The 25968-nt window shown below is 43.4% G+C and overlaps 1 protein-coding gene across 1 annotated transcript; it reads right to left on the reverse strand.

Moving 5' to 3' along the window:
* Positions 1-7675: 7675 nt before the first annotated feature.
* On the reverse strand, positions 7676-15651 carry NDP (norrin cystine knot growth factor NDP). Its single transcript, XM_009954466.2, has 2 exons — positions 15439-15651; positions 7676-7903 (listed from the first exon to the last, which is right to left on the reverse strand). The coding sequence occupies exons 1-2, from the start codon at positions 15610-15612 to the stop codon at positions 7676-7678; spliced, it is 402 nt and encodes a 133-aa protein (XP_009952768.1). The 5' UTR covers positions 15613-15651.
* Positions 15652-25968: the final 10317 nt, after the last annotated feature.

The raw sequence follows: 25968 nt of genomic DNA on the forward strand, positions 1-25968 counted from the left end.
TATGTGAGGCAGTAGTAATGCTAGTCCCTGGAGTGGTGCTATTTGAACGTATCTAGCTCATATGAAACTAGAATTGGTTTTAAATCTGCACAATCTTTCTGCAGCAGGTCATAGATTTGTTGTCCCAGCATCCCATTCCCAGTTACTGGGAATATTTGGACAAGCTCTGTGTGTGACAATGTGGAGATGTGTCTGTCGTTAGCAGTGGGATTCCAGCAGCACGATTTTTTCCATGTGTTAGAGGTGCAGGGTGGGTCAGGAGGAGCAGGGCAGGTGAAAGGGATGAAGAAAACTTAAATGAGCATAATTCTGAATTTTCCTCAGGTAAGGGCAGCTGACTTATGAACATCTGATGCTTTCACTCCTTGTCTCCCCCATCACACTCAGGCAGGAGGCTTTGCGGTGCTGGCCAGGGTTTGTTCTCACTGAAGTTACTGATCGCTCTCCCTCTGTGTGGATGAAAGTGGAGTTAAGTCAATACTGAGCACCTTTGAAAAATCCCACTCAGAATTCATTTAGTGTTTATTCCATTAAGTATTAATTATGGGATCTCGTCAGCTAAAGAAAATCCCTTACTATCATTTTGTCAAAGTGTAGAATATGGTGTCAAAGTTTCCCCAAGCATCCTCTGCTGCATTTCATCTTTTGGTGTATTTTTCCCACAGATACACTCTGTAGAAAAGAACAACATTTTAAAATATAGTTCCAGAGATGAGGAATGGCACAATTTCTAAGTACCGTACAACAGTTTTGTTAAAGTGCCAACAATCGCTTTGCCAGTACTCTAAAGGGATCAAAACAAGAATTGGGAAGACCTGCAATTTAAAAAAAATAAGAGGCCCATAAAAAGCACAGATGAAAAGAGTAATATAGACATGCAGCTTCATATGGGATCACCCTGATCCCTTTTATACAAGCAGCAACAGAACTTTATGTCTGGGATATTATTTGGCTCCAACAAGTGACCCCTGCTGTGACTAGAGAGAGCTGTATTTGAGCAGTCAGCTGAGGGACTTAGGTGGATTTGGATGCCTACTGTGCTGTCTTACTCCAGGAGAATGATGAGTGATCATTCCTGAGGCCTGGCTTGCTAAATTTTGTCCATCTTGCAAAGAGCTGTGAAACATGGCTGCTTTCTGAGAGCAGTGGAGACAGTCTAGGAGTGGTCTTTGCTCCTCTCCAGCTACCAGGCTCTCAGGGAGTGGCAGAAGTCTGTGAGGCTGAAAAGAGGTGTCTGTGAAATAGAGTCTTGTTTTGTGCATATGTGTACATATACACAGGAATATAACAAAAAGAGCACGAGTTATAATAGTACCGAACTGCACCTTAACAAAGCTGTGGGGCTGATTGCCCTTGTGAATGTTTGACGTCTGCAAAAGCATATTTATGTCATTTTCAAAGAGCAAAGCACGCAATAAGCATGTGATTTCAATACTAGAAATACTTTGAATGTGTTTTCAATACTATTTGTGTGAATTCTGCAAATCTAATTTATAATACACTCGGACACCTACCTGGGACAGTTTCAGACAGAAGTTTCTCTGACCAGTAGAAGTTCTCTCTGCCTTTCCTGCAGGGACTGCCTGGGAACTTACATCTGCATAAAATCATTTGTCGTACAGAAGACTCAAGTCCAAAGAGGAGCTTAATTTTTCTGCTAATGCTGAGAGCATGCTTAGCTCGCTCAGGCTGCACTGCATTCAGTGACAACTGCTTTGGTGATTTTACCACCTCACTTTTGCACAGCTCCTGTGGGAAAACATGCTCACCCTTAACAGTGGAGACTGATTCCAGACCTTCCTCCACTCAAACAGGGGGTTTGATCCCCATCAGTTGCAGAGATGTGGATGGTGCTTTCAGGGGAGAGGACCTTCCACCTCTCTTCCAGAATATCAATCATTTTGGAGGCAGAACTAGACCCAAACCCAAAAAGTCTCTAGTACTTAGGGTAGGGAGGTGGCGGAGATGGATCCTTCCCACATTAATCCTCTTTTTTTATACAGTGATTGTCTGCACTACACAACATCAGTGCTAACGTCCCTTAATTTCTGTGTCTGGAAAGCCTCAAAAGAATGGAAAATTATGAAGTCTTGAGATCTGTGTAGAGCTTGGAATAAAAATTGTGCATCCGAATGCAAACAGCTCTAACTCAGGATTTGCTCTTTAATTCTTCCTAGGAAAAAAAGGATCAGATTAATATATGTAGGTTACTTGGGAATGTGATTCACTGGTTTTAATATTTCATTTTCATGGGATGTACTATCGGTTAGCATCTAAAGGAAGTTTTAGTTCTGACTCGGACAGATGATAGATGTCCTTTTATCTTTTCATACATGGTTTTGATTCCTAGACTGCTCCTGAATGGTCCATTTAAAAAAAAGCAAAACAAAACATTTTGAAATATGCATTCTTGGTGCAGGCCAAACAAGATTCCTTATTCTCATTAGTGAACTCTGATCTTTTGTATCTTGATGTACATAAAGCATCTTCTTCATATCATAGAACCACTAAGAACCATTTTCAATGCATTAGCCTTCTTACTAATATAGTTTGCAGACTAGTGATTACCTGTCCTCTCTCTTTTGAACCATAAATAAAGATTGTGACACCTTGCTTGCAAAACAAAAGGGATAGACTCGCTATTTGGATTACCAACCAGCTTATTTGTACATGTGCAACATAGCAAACTTAACTGGGCTGCTACTTTCCAGTACTGCCTGCTGTACTTTTGTAAGAGTCTCAATACCTGTTAGCTATAATGCAAGCTATCTTAGAAGCCTATCAGTCACTTTTCCCCTAGATATATTTTTTTTTCTTTTTCCAAAGCCCTTGTTTTAAATAACTACAGTGTCAAAGAAAGTAAGACACACCCTTCCCCGCCACGCCTTATACTGACGTTTTTAATGGCATTTTGATTTTTCAAAAATACTTACAGCCCAAGTCAGAAGAAAAATTCCTTGCTAAGTAGAACTGTGTTTCCTAGGGGGTTTAATCCTTTTTCAGACAAATTCAGCAATAAACCACTGTCTTTAAACATGGAGGACTAGGCTGATAGAGCACTCACCTTCAGAAGGGAGCTCGGGGGCATCTCTTTTCTCACATCAGATGCTAAGAACACACTGCAGCAGAGCATCGATCTATTCCTATGAGACAGTAACCTCTCATCTTTCATTTCTCTCCTCTTTCACTAAAATATTTGGGCTGCAAGCTACACAGTCCTGCCTGAGTTTCAGGGCTTCATGGTAGATCTGCAAGGATTTGGTGAACAGGTCTCAACTAAGGCCCACATGAAGGCCCAGCACAGGCTGTGGTGTACCATGGAGGTCAGCAACCTTTGCCTCCATGTTATTGCCGTGAGCACTCAGACAGTGGCTTACAAAAGCCCTGATAAAAGCCACCTGGAGACAGCCAGGCTTGGGATCTCATGTCTAGTAGAAGTTCTCCAAGCTCAGAGGGCAAGGTGAGGTGTAAGGAAAGTCAGTGGGGACATCTCCAAGAAAACAGTGAGTTCTTAATTTTAATGATTCATATAAAGCTTGATCCAGCAAGCTGGTTTTGTATCTATGCAGCTTTAAGCGCTTAAGAGACCCACTGAAGCTGGGAGCAGCATAATTCAAATATGCTAGGTCATGGGCTCTTTTATTCTATCAAAATCACAGATTATTTCTGATAGGCAAAAAATGCAGTGGCATTATAAGGCTTCTCTTATAGGCAAAGGGTACCAGCAAAGGTCCAGAGTTTCCCTCTGGTCTCTGTGAGTACAGTCAATCCAGCTGAAACACAACACCACCATTGCTGAGATGGGTGGCTTTCAAAAGTAAGCCAAGCTGGACTCAGAAACTTAATCAAAAGAAAAGAGGGCATAGGGTGGTGACAGTCAAAAGTCTGTATCACATCTCATCTTGAGCAAACCACAGGATGATCACAGCTGAACCAGCCTTTCTGTGAGGGAAGACGGTGCCTGAAGGATGGGGGGCAGTGAGGGGAAAAAAAGGACAAGGCCTTCTCATTTGACTCCCAGCAAGAGGATGCTTTAGCAAAGAAAAAGCCCCAAAACATTATCTGGACAACTAGAAATTGTCCTCCCTGTTGTTCAATTTAAGAAACACTTACACAGTAGTCTGACTTGAAAAACAGAGCTTAAGTATCCAGAGTGGTGTCAGGATAAGAAATCAGGAAGCCATTTCATCTCCAAGTGCCATTTGGACTCTTTCTCACCATGAGCCATATTCTGTAGTTTTACCTGAAGCCTCATTTTCTTTTTCTTCAATACGCTTCCTGAATTTTAACATAGGTAGCAACTGTATGCTTCACTTAGCACTTAGTTGCCTAAAATACTATTTAAAAACTATCAAAATACAGATTTATAGCAGACTTCGAGGCATTTGGTTTTGAAGAATAGCTCTTCCTTTTCTTAAATGTTAATATGAAGATTTCCTGACAAAGCCAAAAGCAGAATTTGAAAGTTTGATTCATTAATATCCAGTTCTATCTATTTACAAGGAAGTTTTGTCTTGTAATTCATAATTTCTGTTATATTCCTTCCATGCATTTGTTCAACTCAACAGTTAAATTAGATAATGTTGAATTCACCTCAACATTTATGCCTGGCAACAGCCTTTGCGGTCACAAGGCGATGAGTTCATTAGAGGAACTGAGCAAAAGTGGAAGGAACGTGGGGCGTGAGAGGGGAAAAAAAAAGCTTTTGTTGAAACACTAATATCTTCTGTGAGCCCGATTTGAGCATTTATAGCTCCAGCACTGTGGTAGAGAGGGGATGTGGGAATAAATACCAGCCAAGCTCTTCCCTCACTATAAATATTATCTTTTTTTTTTTTCTAAATCGGCTCAGGCATGGTCTCTTCTCAATGCCCTCCTCTCTCCTTACAGAAGACTGTGATCGGGGCCACGCCGCTCTGCCACGTCCTGTACAGTCAGCACAGATGCTTGCAGCCATGCAGGAGCACTGCAAATCATCACCCAAATTTCGTGTCACAGCCTTTCAGCATCCCATGTTGCACAGGCAAAGGAGGCCAGTGGCAGCATGATCTGAGGGGACGTGGTGCTGGATATAGCAAACGTTCAACATTCAAACGTTCCCCATTCCTTAGATAACTGCATAGCATTGCTTGTCTGTAGGAGTCTCTATACCAACACTTAGAGGTCACGCATATTTTGCAGTATACTTATTTGGTTATCAAAGGTATTACTGATGTTTCTGATGAAGAATGAATTTTTCTATATGTAATTAACAGTAGGGGGTTGTGCTTTTTTGGATAATGGGATTTTTAGATGCTGAAGGTGAAAGAGAATGGAAAAGGGATGCACATATGATCTTTCATATAAAGTAGTCTAGTGATAATGCCTGGCTCACGCTCCCTTTGCTCGCCCTTTCATGTTTAGAACATGCATCAGATGTGAAAAGGATGACTGACAGTGCAGAAACAATGTCTAATGACCTCATTGGGGCTCATCACTCCCAGTTTTGACTTTTTAATCTGAGTCCCATTTTGTTTGCCCACAGCTCTGTGCTGTTGAAAAGTGGCCGTCTCCAAGTCATCTCCGGAAGATAGAGACAGTGCTTCCCATGTATCATAAACCTCTTTAACTGGTGTCTGCGGGTCTACATGTCCCCCATCGCTTTCCACTACTGACTGCCATCCTGCTCCAGGACTTTCCCTGGGCAGCTACAGTAACTCCTGTGGAGACCACAGGATGACCGCCCTCCCTGGCAGACCTTGGGGATCCCCTGCAACATCAATGTGCATCCTCGAGCTGCTGCATATGGCATTTGCTGCAGCAGACAGACTGGATGGCACTGAACGGATGGACCAAACTCTGGGCTTGGATAGGACTTCCCCTCCTTACCATGGGGCCCTGCCAGACATTGCTGTGCAGGGGAGCCACTCCAGCCTGTCCCAGAGAATAACTGCAGGACTATGGACGTGGGTGCTACTGAGGGTTAGAAAGTGTGCTGACTCTGAATCCTTACACAGCAAAGATGCTGTCAACATCTTCATGACTTCTATCAAAAAATGGCTTAGCTGGATTTATGTGAACATCACAGACATATTGCTGACAGACTGGACATATTGCCACTTAAGGAGAGAAGAACTGGAATGAGTTAAGAACTGTTATGTTGTTTCCTTGCAGTCACAGGAGACTATGACTGAACCTTTCTAAAACCTCATGTTGAGGGGGGAAGTTAACACAGAGTTTCTCTGCAAATACCAAACACCATTCCGAAACTTGGGATCCTTTGTTATTTTGCGATCCTTTCACCCTATTGGTCACTGTAATTCATTCAGCTCCTTGAGGCCTTTCTTTCAGCAGTGGTCCTACTAGTGGGGAAAGCAGCTCATGGACTCACTTGCTTCTGACAGAGAAGTGCTGGCTACCCCTGCTCTGCAGGACCCCGCAGCTCTGATGACCTGACTGTGGGACAGCTTCACCTATGGGTGAGTTCTGGGCTTGCGCTAACCCCACCGCAGCCTCCTACATCCTTGTGTGTGCACAAAGAACACATGGGTGTATGGACCAACCAAGAGCTGTGCCATTCCCCAAGCAGCTGCCAAGCTGGATGGTGAGTCAAACAGGACTCCAGGTAGCAGATCATTAGGTAAATCAAAATACAGCCTTTGCCGTCAAGTGGATAACGCTGGGACTCAGAAACTGCCTTAAACTTCGTATAGGCATGTCAGTGTGATTCCCCTGTGTTTGAGATTACCTGTCTTTAAAAGGCAAAATGGTACTCAGTCAATGGCCTTAGAGATATAGGTGAAAATAAGTCCTAGGTTTGGTCATTATTTTGGTGGCTCTGGCTCTGTACATCAACAGGTCTACCCAAGTTAAGAAAAGGCTCTGTTTAGTACATGTCATTTTAATCTTTGATCAGTTTTTAGCATTTGAATAATGGCTTTTGTGACAGATGCGTGTCACATTTACAGGCTTTTAGAGGGGAATAACGAGTCTCATGACCTTTCACTTCTCAAGAGTCACTCAGCTACGGAACTCTGATGCCGCACGCTGCAAATAATCATTTCAGCTGGTTAGGGCTGGGTAATCCCAGTGTGACATTTCATATCCAGTTCACTTTTCAATGATTTATTTGTAATTTCTGCTAAACCACAGTTAAAGTTACCCAGCGCTCAGCTGCTAGATCAGTAATAGATAACCCTTGCCAAGAACACAGTTTGTTTTGAAGGCAAATATAACTAAGAGGCTGAGAATAAATTGATAGGTTAAGAGGTTTTATGTGGGAACTGATGCCCATCCTCTGTCGGAATGCCAACTTCCAGAATGCAGTGCTGTCATCCGGATGACCTTCCTCTCTTTTCCCCTGCTGCCCTTGGCCTGAAGGAAAAGAACCTCTCTGTAGTCAGAGCTGAGCCTGAAAAAGAAGAAACTCACAAAAATTTCCTTTCAGAAAAAAAGAAAGGCTTCTTAAAAACAAGTCCTCGTGCTTTTGCCTTTGCCACAGCCCACACTTCGGTACCGGCGCCATCCAGGACCCCAGGATATTTTACACTTTAGCTCTCAGATCCAATCCAGCCTGGTTAGTCCTGTCCTCACTGCAATCGTACGCTGGAAGCGTCGGCCTCACCTTGGGTTGCTTCTTGGGAGCCTTCCCCAACAGCAGCATCCCAGTCCCCTCTCTGTTGTGGCATGTTCATCCCTAGGAGTTGCACTCCTCACAGTGGCAGGAGAGGATGTAGCGGTAGGTGGCAGTGAGCCGCATGCCCCCCGAGCATCGCAACCGCATGGCCTTCAGCTTGGAGGTCTGGGGCCGGCAGCAGTGGCAGGTGGAGCGGAAAGGCTGCTTCAGGACGGTGCTGAAAGAAACCATCGGCTCCGAGCGCGACGTCTGGCTGCAGCGCCCTTCGCAGCGAGCCAGCAGCACCATCTGCAAAGGAAAAGAGACGGGTTAGGAAACGTGCCCCTCATGGCTGCCAGCACGCAGCTAACACCAGCAGATGGGTACCTCCTTCCAGCCTGGCTGGTCTTTCTTCACTTTCTGCATCTGCTCACCTTGGCGAGGCCACTCAGCCCCACACAGTGCATTGGTCTCTCTCCTCGCAGAGGAGGTAACTTGCAGAAGAAAAAGCAAGGCTCCTCCTGGAGTCTCAGGCATCAACACTGATAAGGACTCTTTTTCTAAAAGCTGGCCTCAGGGCTCCAAGCAAACACAGCCAGCCCTGCTTTCCAGGCACAGTGACTGCAACTGTGACTTGCTGACCCCAGATTTGTGGCAGCCAAGCCCTTAACTTGTCAGCCGGACTGATACTTCAGTTGGGTATTGTCCAATGTTTTGAGTGTATATACTAGTGATCAGCAGAACTTGTCCTGGGGGCCAGTGAATGTCTCAAAAGTTTAGATATATAAAGTAGAAATAAAAGAAGATGCTCAGTTTATTGCTTCTAGAGAAGTAAGTTTCTAGCTCCCTCTTTTTACAAAGATTGCCTTGAATATGTATTTGCAATTATATGTGTGTGTATATATATATATAGTTGCATCAGTTGTATCTGTATTAAATGTACTGCATAGAGTAAGGCAGTGAAAACGTAATCAAGATGAAATCTGCCAAACATGGCGATTCACTAGCGAGACTTTCCAAAAGCAGTACAGACTCCATGGTTCTTCTCCTCCTGAGTTCACTGCCTAAGCTGTGAACAGAAGGTAACTTGCACAATGTGAGGCACTAAGGAAGGAAAGCCTGTGGGTGGTCACCCACTCCCCTTCCCAACAACCTCTTATTGAGCAGAGGAGATGGATTGAGTCTCCTAAGCTCTACAGAAAACATGGAAAGGATCTTCTAAAGCTCAGGAAATTATGTGGTTAGAAACAGGTGTTACCACCTTGATAAGTGGTAAGTGCTGGACAAATTTGAACAAACTCATACCTTTGTGGGGAATGAAATATTAAGTCCATATCAGCTAACTCTGCTTAATCAACACAAGTTTCAAAATCAACTTATTGTACCTTCCAAACGAGGTCAAAATGTGACAGAGGTGAGCAAATAGGCAGTAAACCAGTCATATCTATAACCAAGGAAGAAAATTATATTTTAACCCTGTTGCACATATTTCATGTTTTTTTTTCTAGACAATCTAGAAAGATAACTACAGATGTGACAGCAAATATTTTATAACGTTAAACCTTTTTGAGCTTCTTTCACCAGCTCAACTGGCTGCTAATCTCCAAGTCTTGCAAGCAGGTTTGTCAAATCTTTAATTTTATCTTTAGTCAGAGTCAGGAGGAAAGATGAGAGAGAAAGAGAGAATATTCCTGGTATCAAGTAGGAAATACCAGCATTGTCTGTGTCCATGGCAAAGGCACTGATCATCCATTGTATAGTGCTTGAAAACTACTCTTCCAAAACTACGTGCATGATAAATGGTTTTCTTGGAAATGTATTAATATATTAACAACTACACTTCCAGTCAACACAGACAGATCACAAGGAAGATGTCTTCATGAGCTGATGATCTGGGATTGGTATCATCTTGTTTCCTGGTTTAATTAAGAGATGGGTTCTTGTTGCTCTCCAAAAAATTTGCCATTGTTCATGATTTGTAGCATAAATTTATGGTCCCCTTCCCATGATGCTGCATATTCATAAGTAAATTCACTTCAGCTGTTAGTAGTAATATGGTGGGAAGGAAATTTCAGTGTACTGTTGAGCCATACCCCAGCTTTAGATGTATCAGCTACATCAAGCTCCTTAATACCAGTGTCTTTAGGGCATACAAGAACAGGGACAATCATTACAGTGCTAGCACCCTATTTCTGACAGATAAAGATCCACTTTTCTCCCATTGGTAAACAAAACTCACTTCCCACAGTGACAGGCAGGCAGCTGGTGAAGGAGGTATCTAATCCTGCCTGTATTGAGAAGGAAAGACAGCAGATTGGGTTATTTAAAACAGATAGCTCCCTTCCCAGCATCCTCACAGCTCTTGTTAGGTCCCCACTTTGACCAGTTCACCAAACTGTGTACACTCTCTGTCACAGGCTATTGCCAATTGTTTGGCTGAAGAGGGGGGTGAAGAGGAATCCAAGGGCAGCTGGCAACTGCTTGAAGGTTGCAAAGACAATGGAACCAAACTCCCCTCAGGAGTGGCAAAGGGGGACATAAAATGGCCACAAATTTATTTTTGGGAGGTTCAGAGGACCTCTAGAGTCCCTTCCAACCAGCATTTCTATGATTATGTGATTTTAGCCCAAATATGACAGCACACATTGCTGTATGGTGGAGGTGACTTCTAATGGTTGATGCTTCTGGGGCTGGAACAGTTGGTCACTTCTGGTCCTATTAACCTAAGGACTTTTTGTGGCACACATCTGCTCTTGTATCTGCAGGTACTTTCAGAAATGCCAGGGAAAAAACCAAACCCCCAAGGAACAGGATTAAGGACTACAGAAGAGCTGCAGCAGTGTAATTATAGACTAGAATTATCTGATTTGCCAATATCTGTGTCTCAATACATTTCTTATGAACAGCAAGTTTTCTAATGCAAAACCAGTCAATATTTCTTCAATATGCAACATCATTTATAACTGTTAGCAAGCCTTGCCTTTAAAAACTTATTTTAGTCTGTGGAGACTCTAATTTTAATCTCAAATTTTGATGGCTACTTAGTTTTTCATTAGAGTATGGACAGTATTCATATAATGTAAAATTACAGTGTTGGTTTTATGACCTGTTTTTGGATGACAGTGTAGGCTTGTACAAATAGCACAGTACCATGTGTATCAAGTCAAATTTGCAGGATGAAACATTTTCAGATTTCCCATTTTGATAGCTTCCTAAATTTCTGAGCTAACCTGAAGTCCTCAGCAAAGTTTAACCTCCTCCTCCTCATAAATCCAGAACAGCACCAGTGGGTTTTGGCAGGTGTGCAAATGAGCTGGAAATAGCATGTACTTTAAAAGCTTTGCTTTGCCATTTAATCAATCGTGCCAGCTGCTTATTGCATCGTATACTATAGCACAATAGAGATTATCACCTAAATAATTAGTAATGCTATGATGGCATAGCACAGTAATACAGTGGGTGTATATATAGTAAAAACGTGTGGGTATTTTATAATCTGATAGGCATGCCTCTTGGCTCCCCTCATGCCACACACATGTGAGCTTGTGGATGTCATCCTGTGATGCTGGATCCAGAAGCACAGCATGCTACAACATGGGACCACGGGAGTCTCGCATGTATGAGCAGCTGGGGAAGAATAGGTTTTCTTACTTAAAGTCAGCAGTCTCATAGGTATCTGGAAGACCATAAAAGAGGGCAACCTGAATCTGAGACAACATTTTACTCTGATAATTCGAGCCCTATTCTGGAAATTCAGAAGTTGTGAACTGGTTTGTTATTAATGGTGCTTGTAGTCCTCTTTTCTGCACCCTTCAGCAACAAGCTCTGGCCTGAAAGCAGGTGGGATGAGATGTATGAGAACAAACTTCCACACAGTACCCACGGCCTGGCTGCAAGCATGCATTACTGAAAGTCTCCTGAGCTACCTCATAAGTAAATGTCTTCAATCTTTCTTCATCTGGTCCGTGTCTTTCTGGGCTGGATTCTTTAGTGCAAGGCTGTCAGTGGCAGCGCACTTCTGGCACATCTGGAGGAAGCACTTGTGACAGCCAGTACTGTAATTTAGGAGGCTCTGGTTGCAGCGGCGAGGCAACCCAGCATGTCGATGAAGACCAGTGGGTCCCTGTGACAGAGGTCAGGCAGAATCTAACATGGTCAGGAAAGCTAATACCTCATGAGCTGATATAAAGATTTCCTTGAAGTCACTGAAAACACTGTCTTTCAGGAACCGTTTTCTATCCCTCTTGTGTGGCTCTTTTATACAGTCTGTTACTATAATGGACTATGTTTCCAAAGGCTTTGGAAACCTGTTTTCCACATCTGTCTGAGGTCACAAGCAAGAGGGATTTTAATGAGTCAATTACATTGGGTGGATGTTTCCAAATGTAACAAAACGACTTCCCATGTGGGTACAATTGGCAGCCTCCACAGAGAAGCAAGGTGGACATAATCCTTTTTTAACTCAGACAGACAGCAAATATAATATGTCTTGCAGTTTCTGAAGCCATTTTTATCTTCTCTAATTCTATGCTGCACTAAAAGGGAAAACATACAGAGTGAAAAAGGATGGCTCAGTGAAACCAATATATCATGCCAAAAAAGGACAAGGTCTCTGCTTGACATCAATTGTCAGTCCAAGCTTCACAATGGAAATTTGGTGGAAACAGGAGGTATCACAATTACCACACTACTCCTGCAGAACCTTCCTTTTTTGACTTGTTTATAGTTTATTACAATATATATAGGAACAGACACTGTGTCTAATTTTCATTAGCAAGTCTAATATTGGGCTATGTTTATATGCTAGATCCAGAACAGAAGCCATATGTCTACCAGGATGATTCAGATCCCTGAGACCTTAAAAAAAAAGAGCTTGGTTTAATGAACAGAGTGAAGTTTTCTAGGAAATGTCAAAATTATTTTGCTTTGTATGAAAACTGTTTTCATTTTCCACTTCATGAGAAAGTACATACAACTTGCAGCATTGCTAAAAAACCGTTCTTGAAACCATTGTGGAATTTGAGAAGCCAAGAGATGTGATATTTTCAAACATAATTTCCATTAAAGTCTTGTTTTAAAAAAAAGTCACTGACATTTTTGCTGTCGGAGTTACAAATGTTTATGTCAACAGCTTTTTTCTCAAAGCTCAGTTTTGAAATAATATGGTTTTCATTACAATGCATTCTGTGTTCTAATTTCCATCAGTCCCACTCCTAAAGGCATGATTGCTCTTCTCTGTCATTAGGGATGCTAAGAAATTGAGTTGTTGGTGCGTTTCCTTCCTTCCTTCCTTCCTTCCTTCCTTCCTTCCTTCCTTCCTTCCTTCCTGCCTGCCTGCCTGCCTTCCTGCCTTCCTTCCTTCCTTCCTTCCTGCCTGCCTTCCTGCCTGCCTTCCCGCCTGCCTTCCTGCCTTCCTGCCTTCCCGCCTTCCCTGCCTTCCCTTCCTCTTGTTCTTTCTTCAGAAAAATAACCCTCCAGCTGATGCCTATGGCAGCCAGAGTTTTAAGAAAAACCCAGAGGATGGTGATGGCAGAGCGAAGAAGGCAGCCACACAGTGAAAGGGCTTCACTGAGGTGTGCAGCAGCATGCCAGACCCAGTGGCACATCCTGGCCATCGGGCAATAGAGTCCTGGACAGGCGCAATCACAGCTCCTGGTCACGTGGACCAGGGAGCACACCCCACCTAATACAATTATACTAAAATCCTCCACCAGGAGAGCCAGTTGTAGAGGAAAAGCCCTTGGGCTGTGTAGGAAGCAATGCCCTGAGCATGGAAGAAAATCACAGCCAGAGAAGCACCATCCTTCATGCTCCAGGCTGGGCTTGCCTCAGGGGCTGAGCTGGGACCTATTGTGTTTATCCTTTTATGTCTGAGGCAGTGTGCCCAGGTCAGTTATACTCTGCATTTTACACTACCCTAGTGAAGTCGCCACTTGTTACTCTTTTGCTCTTCTGCATGTAGAGGGCCAGAGGGGGATCCTACCCAAAGCTGGAGACCAAAGGGCCTCTGGGGGCCACCTACCATCTTGCCTGCATTACATATCACAGCTCTTCCTGCTCCCAGGCAGAGCAGGTAGCCAAGAGCAAGGGCCAGCTGGGTGGAGCATTGCCCTCCTGGACCAAACCATCATGGTAGCTAAGGCTTCTCAGGTCTCATAGGTGATCTGAAGTGCCTTGAGAGGGGAGGGCTGCTAACACCCACATAAACAGTATGTAAAATCCACCCACATACCTACACTTTTCATCTTTGCCTCTCACTGGGGTCAACTGCAATAAAATCAGGACTGCACAAACAGATGCATCTCTGCTATTCTGTGTGTTAATGCTGGATATATCCCAGATGGTAAGAAGGTCTGGTCTAGGCTAAAAACAAACCAAAAGATCTCTTCTGAATTACAAGTAATGCATGATTTTACTGTTTGAACTCAGAAGCAGTAGGGCAAAAGTCCCTGATCTCCCACTGCTGTGGATCAGGCTTGGTTACGCAAAGCTGGGCAGACAGCACTGCTGTGACCCTGGTGTGAGACAGCCCAGTGTGGGTCTTTCGTCTGTGACCAATTTTGAGGCCGTCAGCCCCTCTCTAGCGAGAAGGCACAGCGCAAGTCCCGGTGCTGAAGGTGCACAGGCAGGGCAGCAGCCGTCCTGGTGTACAGCTGGAGCGCGGAGCACCGAGCGGGTCTGTTGACACTTCTCTCTGTGATTTATTTTAAACTTTATGGCCTGCTGTTACCTGTGGTATTACCTCACCCCTGCGCTGATTATGGGAAGCAAATAACTCATTCTGCACACAAAGGCGTCTGGGGGTCTCCACAGCCAGTGCTGCATCCCTCTGAACTCTGTGGATCCTCTCTCCTTGGAAATGCTCCCAGGATCGCCGCTGCCAGGGTTTGCCATCAGGCAAGACCGCAGGCAGCCCTCTTGTCCTAAATCCCATCACATACCTGCTTCCCATTGCCCTCTTACCCAATGCAGGGCTGGCAAAAACATTGGTGCTGGCAGAAACATTGGTGCTGGCAGTTTTTCGCTTTCATTGAGCCAGGGCTGTGGGTGCATAAGGCAAAGCCACTTTCCACAGGACAGAGTGATGGTCCAGACGGAGACTGTACCTCTGAATACATGGATTAATTTGGCCGGAACAAATTAGGACAAGATAAAAGGGACAAGCAAGAATTTTCCCATTGTTTCTCCCCATTCTTTTTCTCTATGAAATGAAATAAATGTCTGCAGGCTACATACACAGGCTGCTAAACCATTTTGAAACAAAATTTTTCAGGCTTGAAATCTCAAATGAAAGGCAATCTTGTATTTCCTTCTGCTCCTAAGCCCTACAGTAAACATTCAATTGTCATTCTGCATGAAAACAAAGGCCTTGAAACTAAATAGGGGGGAAAAATAGCAATGTTTTTCACATTCTTTTTGCATTACCATTTTACTACTTGATTCTTTATCTCAGTACTTCGTCTTGAAAGTTATAAGATTACGTAGTCTAGATTAAAGACTCACTTGAAGGAGGGGGTGACTGAGATGATCTAAACTTCCAAACTAGCCCATTTTCTTGGCATCAACGGCTGAGACCCCAGGGTGCTCCTTTGAATCTTATCATTTACTGCATGTTAGCTTTACCATCATGGTGTGTTTCTCATTTTAAAAAGGTGAAAAGAGAATCAACTTTCTCTCCAGTCCAAGTTCTGATGTACATACTCAGATGTCTCTACATCTCTACATCTCCACAGCTAGATTTTGGTAGTAAGGAATTTGTGAAGAGAAAAATCACCCAAAATGGCTTGTTTTAACAACTCCACTGATGCAGCGCCCTGCTGCAAGAGGGTGAGGGAAGTCCTTACCTTCGAGCTACATTTGTAGAGGGGATGGCTGATGGAGTCGACATAGTGATGCCTCATACAGCGGCTGGGGTCGGAGTCGATCATGAAGGAACTGTCTGTTTTACTGTCCGCATCTCCCATCATTGCCAGGAGCGAGAGCATGGAAATCGAAGCTGCAAGTACATGATTTCCCATTGTAGAGAAACTTCTCGCTGATAACAGCAGAGGGAGGTAGAGTATTAAAAAAACTCCAAACACTGGCAGCCAGTTCCTTTCCAGGACGGTGAAAAGTCTGGTTTAAGTCTCTTAGCTGTCATTCTTCTTCTCGAGTTAGAGTTTGCTGAGATTGTAATCCATCAAAGAATCTCCTGCATAGCTGGAATAAAAACAACATAAATCACAATCCTGACCAAAAAGACCTCTGGAGAAAAACAGACATAAATAATATTAAGGCACACAGGATTTTTGCTAGCCGAAACATACGCTCTGAGTGAACATCATTCCCAGAGTATATGGGAAGTATATTATAGTATATTATTATTATTAATAATATATTAGGTATGAGTATAATATATTAGGTGTGAGTATATTAGGAAGGAGATGTCAAGGCCTTGTTACTTTAAGCATTGCTCTGTCAGTTTACTGGGGAGAAACTTCCAACTTTTGATATCACAGGTGGTGCAATGCCAATCTTTTTCACTTGATGATGCCGCTAACGGGTTCCCCTCAAAACTGGTGATTAGTAACACGTCAGAGATTTCTGAAAATTGAAAGGACTTTGTATCCAATCAGCATGTCAAAGAAAGACTAAGCTACGCTGACTCCTGAATTTCTGGCCTGAGTAGCACAATGGAAAGGCTGGAGGCAGGTTGATCCCTGGCTCTAGGGGCTGCGTGTCGGTCTCCTGAAGCTGCTGTGCTGCAGGGACAAGGGGTACCCCCAGGATGGAGTGATGCTGAGAGTCCAAGCCCAGACATGAGCAAAGTGGTCCCCCAGGAACCTCACTGAGCACCGACCTGCATTGCATGTAGGACTACCTAGGTCTCTGGCTGCCCTGCCCTCCTGAGTACCAAACTCACACACACAGAGAGGTGGGCATGCTTTAATTGCTTACTGCACTTTCTCAGTGTCAATATCTTCCTTGTTAATTAAAAAGCAGCAGCTGAAAAATACATTCTAGACAATTATATCCGAGTACATCCCAGATATCAATTGGGAAAAAAATACATGCAGGTGGAGTCACATGGATATCCAACCAGACATCTGGATTTTTGGCACATGTTGGACACCAGGAGGTCCCCCAGAAAACAGGCACAGGACAGCCCCTGAAATGCTGCCTGGAGCTCTGTGCCAGCAGGGAATGGGGGCCATCTCCCTCAGCTGCATCATCACAGGCCCTTGATCCTTCTCACAAAGCCTGTAGTTTCAAAGGGGTGCTTTAATTTCGCTTTTACTACAAACAGCTATAGCTTGAAAGAGCTGTGAATTATCCATCTAAGTACAACCTGATGAAGCAAAGGACAGTCATAAGTAAAGTTAAAAGAGCAAGGACTTTCTGAAGAAACTTATGATAAAACAGTTCCCTGGTCACACAGAAATGCTCCCCCAGAGCTGCTTGCCTATTTGAAGAGCTGATGTGTGCCTCTATTGCTTTATACAAGCCTCTTTCAAAACTGTTTTCTGGTTTGCTGGTGATACTCTAAACCGACTGACACTCATCTCCCAAACAGCCTGAAATTACGAGGCCTCCCCGCCAGAGTGCTTGATGACTTGTGTATTGCTTTATAGCTTGCTCAAACACTCTTGTGAGAGGAGTGCATAGCAGCGAGAAACACTTCCAGAGTTCATCCAAGCTGGGAGTTGAGACTTGTCAGGCTGAAGTGACATACAAAGTCTCATGCTGGGAAGAAATGTAATTAGGGATGCTCTGTATATTAGACTTCTTTTTAAGCCTTTTTTGGATTTCAAACTATTGTCCATGTGCCTAAGTAGGAAAGGAAAAATTATGTGACTGTGGATTTAATAGACAATACATTTTTTTCCTGGAGTCTGACCTATGACCTGGTATATTTTCCACAACCAAATGTTTTTCAATGGTTGTGGCATTAAAAAAAACCCTATGTGTTTGCAGTATAAGGAGCTTAAACAACACTAAACACTAGGATCTTGGATACGTTTATGCACGGTCTCATTCACGTTAATAAATATCCCTCTAAACATTTTACCAGGGTAAGAGAGAAATCTCTCGGTCATGGGAGCTGGGACAGACTCCTTCCCAGAATTGAACTGTACTACTCTGGTTCATGCAGATGATGCCCAAGGATTAGCTAACAGGAGGAGTGATGCACTTTTAAAAAAATATTTAACCTTTTACCTACATTCCTATTCTTCTTTACAAAGAGGCTGACCAAAACACACTGCTTGGCAAGGTCTCTCTCCAACATAGTTAATCAGTATTACACACCCAGTAATTCCCTCTCTGTCCAAATAAATTTACTTGATATTGGACGTTCTCATCTCGTGTAATATTTTGTCCAGGGATCCCCATTTCCCACTCTCTCTGTCCCACTGTTAATTTTATGCTTCTATATCTTTCTATGTTTTTGATCAGTATGATTTAATACAGTGAGAGAAATCTGGAGTCCTGGCTCGGTTTTCAAAGGCTTATCTCTCTAGTTTTCTTCAGGAAATAATTGGATGACATAGAGTCTGCCTCATGAAAATGCTCTGAGAAAGCTGGAAAGAAGCAGGGAAAAATGTGAGAAAAGGAAGATGTCTGTACCTTCTTCAGGATAAGCACAGCACCATACAAAATGTATTAACACTTTCACAAGCTTTTAAAATTGCCCTCACACTTCCCTGGCAAAGAAATGTAGCAGGCTTTGGTAACAAAACTTTACAAGAAGTATGCTGTTATCACATATTTATTAGTAAAAAGAGAGACGATGGATATAAATGTGACCCACTTTTTGTGAAAAAACTGTGTACAGTTGTTGACAGATGTACTGGCAAAGCTAGTGTGTAGGTATTGGAAGCATGACTGCAGACAACAACGGGCTATTTGCACATGCCAGTATCCCCTGACATACTTATGCAAAATACACACACGTATCTTTCAAGTACATATCCCATATATAAGTGAGATATATGGAAAAAAACTCTCACAGGGACATGTAAATATATAGAAGTTAGTGTGAAGATTGTTGATTGTGTAAAAGAAGGCTAAATATTTTCACTCAGGTACATCACTGTGAAGAAGTAGGTTGACATGACATTTTCCATTTCCAGCTGATACGGTGCAATGACATTTCAATTTAAACTAGCATTTTTTTTTTTTTTTTTAAAAAAAAAAAGATTGTATTCCTTTTGAAATGCTGTCTGAAATTATATAAAATGCTAGACAGTACATGATATCAGGACTGAAATATGTAGCTTCCAGTCTATCATTCTGTCCACAACTGGAAGCAAGTACACCTGTAATCATTAATCATTATAGCTGCACTTACAATGACATTTTGTTTCATTTGGAAGATACACTTTTTTTCTCAAAAACGACAATTTCACTTAGAATTTTTTCTTTTATTTAAGCTGTTTGTGCCTCAGTTTCTTTTAGTGTGAAAAACTGGTAAACAGCTCATCTGCCAAACTAACAAAAAGGAAGTTAAATGCTTCCTCTTTACAGCATCCTGTAGAGAAAAAGATGCAAAGATGACTTCATCTTCTTAGGCTGAAAATTGGCTACAAAAATATTTGGCCTAACAGTGGATGAAAATCACTACTTCCTATTTTTTTCAGAATTCACTGATATGGGCATTACATGTTGTTAGTAATAGGCTTATAGTGCCCTTTCGGTATAACTAGTTTTCAGGAATTCATAGAGACATAACATGCTAAAAGCTGTTACAGCTGTTACCTAGAACGGCTCAGCTGTTACTGAAAAACTGCAGGGAAAAATAGAAGACATCCCAAAAAAGACCATATGAACATACTATCAAAGACTGGATTGCACATGGACATAGGGGTAGAGTTAGGGTTATTTTTCCAACTTTATGTTGTTATTAACTGCTTTCAGAATGATGAAATAAAGATTTCTTATCATAGTCTTAATATCATTTAGAGAGTGGTGAAGGTTAAGATTTTGTTTTCCTTTAAGGACAGAACAGAATTCCATCATCTGGAATTATTTAGCCAGTCACTTTGTGAGAACGTAAACAGAAATTCCCTTTTTGCTATGTATTTTGGAAAAAATAAAGAACTGAGCAATTCTCCAAAGGTCTATTGGATCTGCACCGCTTTTGCCCTGGAAGGTAGAAAGGGAGCAATGGAAAAGCTCATTTACGGTGTACTTCTACTTAGCTGTTCCCTGCTCCTGAGCCCCCTGAATTAGGCATGAACATATGTTCAGCTTGGCCTTCGTTTGCTGTGTATTTTCCATGATTGAGACTCCTGCTTGATGATGAGGGTACAATTCAAGTCACTCAATGCCTTTTATGTATTGGAGGCTGCCAAAATCCCGTTGGAGCAGCAGTGTGTATATATAACTAAGCCTGGCCTTGCATGCTGTGCATATTTAGTAAACACAATTACTTGGATCCTACCATGTGGTTCCCTCATTCTGAATTTGTTATGTAAACAGAAGAGTTACAAGACTACTCAGTTTCTCCAAACTCCAGCCCTAAAAAAGTGTCACTAACCATATATGTGTATATATATGTGTGTGTGTGCAGTTTGCTGCTGCTGTTCCGACAAAAAAAGCCACAAAGTTCTCTATGAGACCAAAATGGATCTCTCAAAAACTTTGTCTAACCTGGAGAAGTTTAGGCCAGAAAGATGAGAATTTGGGGGTTTTGTGTTCCAAGATCTGGACTGGAGTGGAAATGACTCTGTTGGGCAAACTATACCGTCAAGTTACACCAGGGTTTGTTCTGCAGGGTTAAACTCCCCGCTGCCATGAGGAGGGCCATGGAAGAGGCTGGGGATGGGAAGGTAAGGAGGAACAACCTATACTGGAGACGACCTCCAGTCCCCCAGCCCCAGGCATGGGGTAGCGCTGCAGTGTCCCCGCTGCTGCTGCCTGGCCATGGCGCTGGCATGGCTCATGGCGACCTGTTACCAGGATTTCTGAATAATGGATCTGTGCTTTCAGAGGCCTTGGGGAACCATTGTTTCTGCTCCTGCAACAAGTTGGCAAGGCCTTAGGTGGGCAGTTGGCTGTGTACAGAGCTGTCCCACGCTCAACCACAGCTCATAGATGACAGCAGCAGCTGGACTGCTCTTTTGCCAGGGCTACCTTTGTGAATGAGTACCCCTTTCCCAAAGCCATATGTTGTTCTGTATGTCCACAGCTCAAGTCTTGCTCCAAGGCCACATCTCTGCTGGGACATCAAACCTCACTGGAGTGGCTCTCCAACCCTGCAGCCACATGGCGTGACGTATGGTCTGTTCCCAGACCTCCTCCAGCCTCCACAGCACTCAGATGGCTTCCAGCCCATGCAACTGCCCGCACCATGCCTGCGAACCTCTTGGGAATCATTGTGCGCTGTGGGACAATATCATAGAGGGGACCGTCTGAGCAATTTAAAAGAAGAGGTATCTGGTAAGAAAGATGACCTGAGTTGCTGTGCCTGATCCTGTTGAATGAACTCAGAGGCTTTATCAGCTCCAGTGTATGTTGTAGCTCTTTAAACAAATGTAATCATCTTCTCATCTAGTTTTTTACTGTGGCCATTTCTGTTTCTCAAGTGAAGTAGCTGGCCTCCTATATATGCTATCAAAATCCTTGCTCCACTCTGCAGCCGCCTTTCAAAACACCTGACAAAGTCACCGAGCGGCCATGTGGCAGCCGGGAAGCAGCAGGTGAACACGGGGACTCCAGTTGTTTGTGAAATGCCTCCCTGCAGCATTTGAACAGATTTCTTCCCCTTCTGAGACAGGGCAAATACCAAACTAAATATTTTGAGTGAGATCCTTACAGGTCTAAATAAGTGAAATGCTTTCCTGAGGCCTCATTGTGCCAAACGAGCATTTGCCCTGCTGACATCCAGCTGTGCTGAAGCTTGTCCCCTTTGACACTAAGAGGAATGTTCTCACCCATCATACAGGAGCTCCATCCACCCATTACACAGCAGGTTGCAGTGCAATGTGTGCCTGCAAGGAGGGTATACGAATAACAGGCACTTCTGGCCAGAGCTGGCAGCAGCTGGTCGCCAAGAGGAGAGGGGAAGGAAAAACGCAGTAGAAAGGAAAACAGGCTCAAAAGAAGGGACTTCAGCCTCTTCATCCGGGTGTCCACAGGAGGGAAGCACTTCTAGTCCTACTGAGGCTGCACAATCCTACCGCCTGCCAGCCAGCAACTGCAGACCATTGTCCCATAAAATCCAAGAAGGTAAAACGGACACTACCTCTGAGCAGTCAGAAATGTCATACACGCTGATGGTCGTTGAGAGGAATTCCTGCACATCACTTCCTGCCGTGAGGCTTCACTAAGTCTTTTAATATTTCAGGAGATGAAAACCTGTGACTGTAAGGAGACTGAAAAAATAGGAAGACCATGGTAGTTGAAGCATAAGAAACAACATAGTAATTGCAGCACATACAATGGAAAAACACACTGCTGCAAGCACCCCTGGGAGCATCAGTGCGCGTGGGATGAGCGCGCATGGGACTGGTTCCCCTGGCTTCGATGGGGCGGCTTGAGTAAGGCCCCCATGAGTATTGACACGGTGGGGACCTGGTGCATGAGGTGGAACAAATTAAGCTGAACAGCACTTGAGCTGGCTGAGCTTTTGAGGTTTCCAAGAATATTTCCAGTCCTTCAGGTAGCTAGGAGAGGGGGAGCTGACAGCGCCTTCCTGCTAGGCGGTTGAAATAACAAACTCTAGTGGGTACTGCAAGCTGGAGCCCTGCCAGAAGACAGGCACAGGCCAACATGGAGAAAAGGTTTTTAATACACTCGCAAAAAGAATAACTACTGGTGGACAAAAGGGCGCTTGTATTTTTATTCTTTCCTTTTCCTGCTTCCAGGAAACTTTAAATAGATTGATTAGGGGCATGTATGGGATCTCTCTCTAATGAGCTAGTAGAGCCATTTAATGGTGAGGTGATGCCAGCCTTGGATTTTTTCTTTATTCTTATGTCTCACTGAGTATCAGAGTAGTTGTGGTATTGAGACTGGGACAGGAATTGAGAAGAATACAGTTTTCCACTTGCTTATCCAGAGAGTGCTGAATGGAATGACTCCTCGATGAAGCACCAGACATAGAGCTGAGCCTAAGTAAGGCCACCCGTTCCTCTCAGGAGGCAAACTAGCAAGGAAGGCTGCTGGCTAAAGTGCAAATATTCCCAGCCAAGCATTAGCTATAGGATTTGCTTCAGTAATTACCTCTACTTTAGTCTTATGACCCAACATGAGGCAAAATGACTCTTGGCCAAATTACAAGTTGCTGAGAGGTCTAGGGCATTCGGGCATATGTCCTCTACCTGTTGGAGTGTGTTACAAGCAGGTGGGCAGGTTTTGTTCTCTCTTTTATGTATTTTCTAGAGAACTCAAAGGGTTGTAGTTATCGGTAGATGCAGTCTTTAATACTAAGCAAAGACATCCCTGCCACTGGGACCAGCAGAGAGTGCTATGCCTGCTGGAGATAGGACATGATTGAAGGGGGTGTTCCCTCTTTTCTGACCCTAGGGGCAAAATCCTCTCTTCTTGTATACCAAGGCGATATTCAAACCACCATTCATATACCTCAGCCTCTGATAATCAGGGAACCTAAATATTTGGCTCACGGTAACAATTTTATGTCTTCTAACAAGGGGAACAGCGTTCCCCTAGGTCCCACTCTCTTTGAGCCGTGCTGCTATGACAGTAATGCGATTGTCACTGCCATGGTATGCTTAACCTTTGCCAAACCAGAGCTGAGGCATTAACTCAGATCCTCAACTCACATGTCTTAAAGGGCAACATATCCTGTGCTGCCTCCACACTGCCGGACCGACACAGTTTGCAGCTCAGTAATAATAAGCACATAAATGTGACAAGCGTAAGCCATAACAATGATTGATGCAAATAGAAAAATAACAAAGAGAAGCTGAAAAATAGCGATGCAGTGGAATTCCTAGGGCCAGTGTCTCCATGACACCAGCAGCCCGCTACCCTGACACCAGAAGAAAGGCTACACTTGTCTGCAGTAGAAAGGATCTCCATGCCACGCAACGGAATTCCAGCAAACAGGACAAGGGCTGATGGTGTCTGGAAGTGGTAGTGCCACTGCTACCCGGATAATAGTCTGAATTAGATTATGTGAAAAAAGAAGGAATATATAGACAGCCAGCTGCTCAAAGGCTTACTACAACCTTGCTTTTATTGTTCTGCTAAGTTGGAGGTGGGGCATCAGAGGGATTCCTAACATACCACTACTGAGAAATTTTAATATGTTCCACACTGACACATATAAAAAGGAAATAACAGCTGATCATAGTCAGTGGAGACTGCAGCATCTTTTCATATGCAGGCACAGAAGCATGGGCAAAGTGGAGTACTCTTGGCCAGGAAGACTCAGACACCCAAGCCAATCTGACCTGACTAAACCTTTCTCCTGCCATTGAGCTGAGTTTCAACAAAAGGGCTGTTGAGCAGGAAGCAAGACAGCAGAAAAAAAAAAAAAGGTGATCTGGGCATGGCTACTCACCCCATCCCGAGATACCAGGACGTGAAGAAGGGCAGGGGAGCTGAGAGGCTGCGCATTTAATGCTGATGAAAAGAAACACATGTTTACACAACCGACAATGATCCAGTGGAACAAGATATCACAGAGGGCAAAAGTTTAGCTGGGCGCAGCAAAAGGACTTGTTCTGTATGGGAGGGTTACAGTCGTAAGGGTTTTATTTTTAAAAAGTTTTTTGAAGGGTTATAAACTCTCAGGACTCTGCGAGTTCAGTTGATGGGGTTAGAGAAAATTCCTTTGCCAGTTACCCTGTAGCTACCTGCCATGGGATCTCTGTGTCTTTCTTTGATGTGGCCACTTCCAGCCACTCTCAAGAGGTGGATTGCTCAAGTAACATGGGACCGTGGCACAGTCTCATGTAGCAAAACTTTTCTAAAACTCATAGTGACAAGTTTCTCCTCATACTCAGCAGGACATTAGAGCAATTTGCAGTATTTGTAATACAACTATCTAATACTTATAATTGTAATTAAAATAGTAGTATTTGTAAAAAAAAAAATAAAAAGGAGGGTTTTTTTTGTCTTCTTTCAATTAAACAAATAATCTGCCAGACTTCTTGTAAAAAAAAATGCCTCAGTGGCTTCATGCAAGCTTTGCACCATAGATAGTCAACTCCTTTCAAGGTTTAAGGACAACCTTGAGCACTTCCTAGTGCATCTGAGAGCAGACAAGCCAGGAGGGGAAAAGTGTCCGCCCAGGGGAAATGGGGAATGAAGCTGACTCCCTGTCAAAGGAGTCACTACAGACATCAATATGAGCCCCCAAGATGGTGGCTTGCTCCCCTCTCACCTGGGCAAAAGAGATTGCAATCCTGGCAACTCAAGCCAGCCAGAACATACAGATGCTATCACAAGCCTCAATGGCACGTGAGGGATTGTTCCAGCAGGGCAGAAGGCTTTTAAGGAGATCAGCCATGCATAGATAGCTCCCTGGGGTACGGCTACTGCAAACTGTACACAAGACTGTCCATAACAAGTATCCCACTCTGCAAGGGGGAATCATCAGTGTACATGCATCTGATCCAAAGCAGGTGCTGCGCAAACCCAGAAAACCTACTTGGGACACCTTCAGGTAGAGATCTGAGCTTGGTAACTAGAGCAATCAGCAGCAGCCCCTAATTAGACCCCTTCAATAAATCAAATTACATTTTATTTTGTAAGCTTGAAACATGTGTTCCTTCCACATTTGCTTTTAACTGGAAAATCTTAAAACAACTTCTTATAATACCAGTATTGCAAGTAAGGTTTCATTATTCCAGCAAGAACGTGCCAATGTATATGTAAGTCACATTGGGCACCCCTGATTCAAGCTGGTAGATAATTACTCACCAAGTAGTTCTATTTAGGCTGAGGGAATTATTCATGTGTATAACTGCTCACAAATATGAGTAAGGTCCCACAGCCCGAGAAAAAGTGAGTGTTGTTAGTAATTGAGAAGAAAGAAAGAAAAAAATCTCCTAAAATGTAGAATATCTTTTGAGAAAGGACAAATAACAGCACTGTGATTATTATATCTGCATTTATTGACCCCACCAGGCAGCCGGGTTGCTTCTATCAGAAAATAACTTTGCAATAATGAACTGAATTGAGGTGAAGTTTCAAACCCACTGCTGGTTTTAAGTAAGCGTTTGCCTGTCCTTTTCTAACGTGCAGAATTCTCACCTCTCAGTCACTGGGACAGTTACAAAGCTTTAGGAATTGTTAGTAACATTTAGCACATAGGAAACATTTTTTCATTTTTAAAGAGCTGCAGAAACCTTAACAAGTTACTTGTCATGCCATCTGTCCCAGGCAGAAACAAGTAAGATGTGTTATGGGGAGACTATGGGAGA

The sequence above is a fragment of the Leptosomus discolor genome, chromosome 1 (assembly GCF_034619465.1).
Source record: "Leptosomus discolor isolate bLepDis1 chromosome 1, bLepDis1.hap2, whole genome shotgun sequence".
Lineage (NCBI taxonomy): Eukaryota > Metazoa > Chordata > Aves > Leptosomiformes > Leptosomidae > Leptosomus > Leptosomus discolor.